We start from the raw sequence: 2,080 nt of genomic DNA on the forward strand, positions 1-2,080 counted from the left end.
CGTATGCTTTACATCATTCGCAGAACCGTTAGAGAGAATGGCTGCATTCATGCCAATAGGGCAGTCGGAACAACAAACCATAGATTTTGTAAGAGAATTATTCGAATCATATAACGATTTATTCGTAAGAATGGGATACGACCCACTATTAGTTCATTCGCGAACACATTTAACCGTGACAGGTATAGAGGTAGATTCAAAATGGGATATACCGTATCAAGCTTTGTTCAAAGTCATAAGAAGTTATTTCCAAAGATTTCCGGCAGAAATTCTTAAAGCAGCAAACACACATTTAGTAAATATTGCACTATTTTCAAAATTAACACAAAGTTCAAGTTCCTCAGCGGAAGAGAGCCTTCCGGAACGAAACGTAGAAACAAATTCAGAATCAGATCGCGGTAACAACGGTTCATGGCACATTGACTCGGACGAAACGTTCGACTTAAAGAAAAATGGTATCTACATAAAGGAGGTAAACGAAAGAGATAAAGTAAAACCGCGAACAACCCGGTATTCAGGATTTAGTAGCCTAGACGATGAAAAGAACGGAAATACGGGCTCAGGAGTAATGAAAGGAGGCGAGAACTCCGATAGTAAATGGTTACGTAAATTAGATAAAACACTCACTAAAATCAGTGAGGATGTAGAGAAAATAAGCGAAAGCTTAACACCTGATACCGATAGTGATAGGAGCTTAAGTTTAGAAAGTCAGGGTTCATATCAGAACAACAGGTCAATATATTTTCACAGTCAAAGCTTATTAACAACAAATAGCAAAAGAGGCTTAGTAAAAAGCAGCGGGGGCAATATCCGCACGGGTAAAGAAGTAAAAAATAACAAGAGCCTAGTAACAATTGATAAAAAGTTAAAAAATAATAACAAAAAGATAATGGAGAATAGCGGGGGCTTAACCCAGAACAGCGGGGGCAGTCCCATTAACAACGATGAAATAAAAACAACAGAGGAAGGTATAACAGATAACAATATAAACAATTTTAAAATACCCACCCTAAACCCAAACCCACAGGTAAGAATAGAAATAGATAGCTTAAAATCCAGAACCGCGTACGTGAATAATGTACGAAACGAAAACGAGCATGTAACAACCGTGTCGTCTGACGAGGACAACGAAACGGATAATGTAGAACTTTCATCCACAGAAATCAACATGAGTGGCAAGGAGAAACAACACTACCCAGACGACGTGCTAGAGCTGAAAAAGCTATTGGAGGAAGCTTCACAACGGAGAGAGAAAGCGATACAGAAAGAACAGGATCTCCGCAAAAGAAAAGAAGAAGTGGTCAAGCAACAGCTAAGAAACGCGATAGAGAAAACTATACGCGAAGCGGAGCAAATAGAAAAGCAAAACAAGAAGATGAAAAAGCAAATAAGACAAGCGAACTCTGACGATTCGATAGACATAGTCGAAGTAGATGAACAGTCACCAACACACTTCGACCCAAATCAACCATCTACCAGCGGAGTATCAAAGAAAGACAAACCAATAAGCAGATACTCATACGAACGAGGTTTTTCAGAACGAATGCAGAGGCCATACATTAATCTCAATACCATTCCTAGACCACGAAACAAACGCGGGCAATATCGCCCATGGACACAAGGTGAATTAGAGGTCTACAGGCAAACCAGACGCCAATTTAAACAATATATACCAAATTACAGGACATCCGACAGCGAAGAAGAAGATGACAACCCACAATACAGACCTGTAGCAGAAATAGGATATGTAAAACCGAGACCTAAAAACAAGAAATATTCACCACAAAACAAACCAACAATAATATCTGAGGAAATCTTATATACACCGGATCAGAACATAAGAATAAAACCTAAAGGAGCATCTACACCAAAAGAACAATCTGATCCGCAATTAGACGAAACACTACAAATAGAAGAAGAACAACAAAGCGAGAGTTCAGATTCATACCAACTACAAGCAGACTCTCAAGACATCAGAGCCTTAGCTGAAATTATAATGTCCCAATTAACACCTCAGAAGCCTCGACAAGCAACAGACACAACAGAAGCAAACATAACGGGGACAAGTTCAAAATCAGCG

At 39.2% G+C, this 2,080-nt stretch overlaps 1 protein-coding gene across 1 annotated transcript; it reads left to right on the forward strand.

The window, feature by feature from the left end:
• Window positions 1-837: 837 nt before the first annotated feature.
• Window positions 838-1,800, forward strand: LOC112590453 (uncharacterized). The gene is made up of 2 exons (XM_025306927.1): window positions 838-1,622; window positions 1,684-1,800. Exons 1-2 carry the CDS (start codon window positions 890-892, stop codon window positions 1,731-1,733), a joined length of 783 nt encoding a protein of 260 aa, XP_025162712.1. The 5' UTR covers window positions 838-889; the 3' UTR covers window positions 1,734-1,800.
• The last annotated feature ends 280 nt before the right edge of the window (window positions 1,801-2,080 follow it).

Source organism: Harpegnathos saltator, unplaced genomic scaffold (genome assembly GCF_003227715.2).
Source record: "Harpegnathos saltator strain DR-91 unplaced genomic scaffold, Hsal_v8.6 scaffold812, whole genome shotgun sequence".
NCBI lineage: Eukaryota > Metazoa > Arthropoda > Insecta > Hymenoptera > Formicidae > Harpegnathos > Harpegnathos saltator.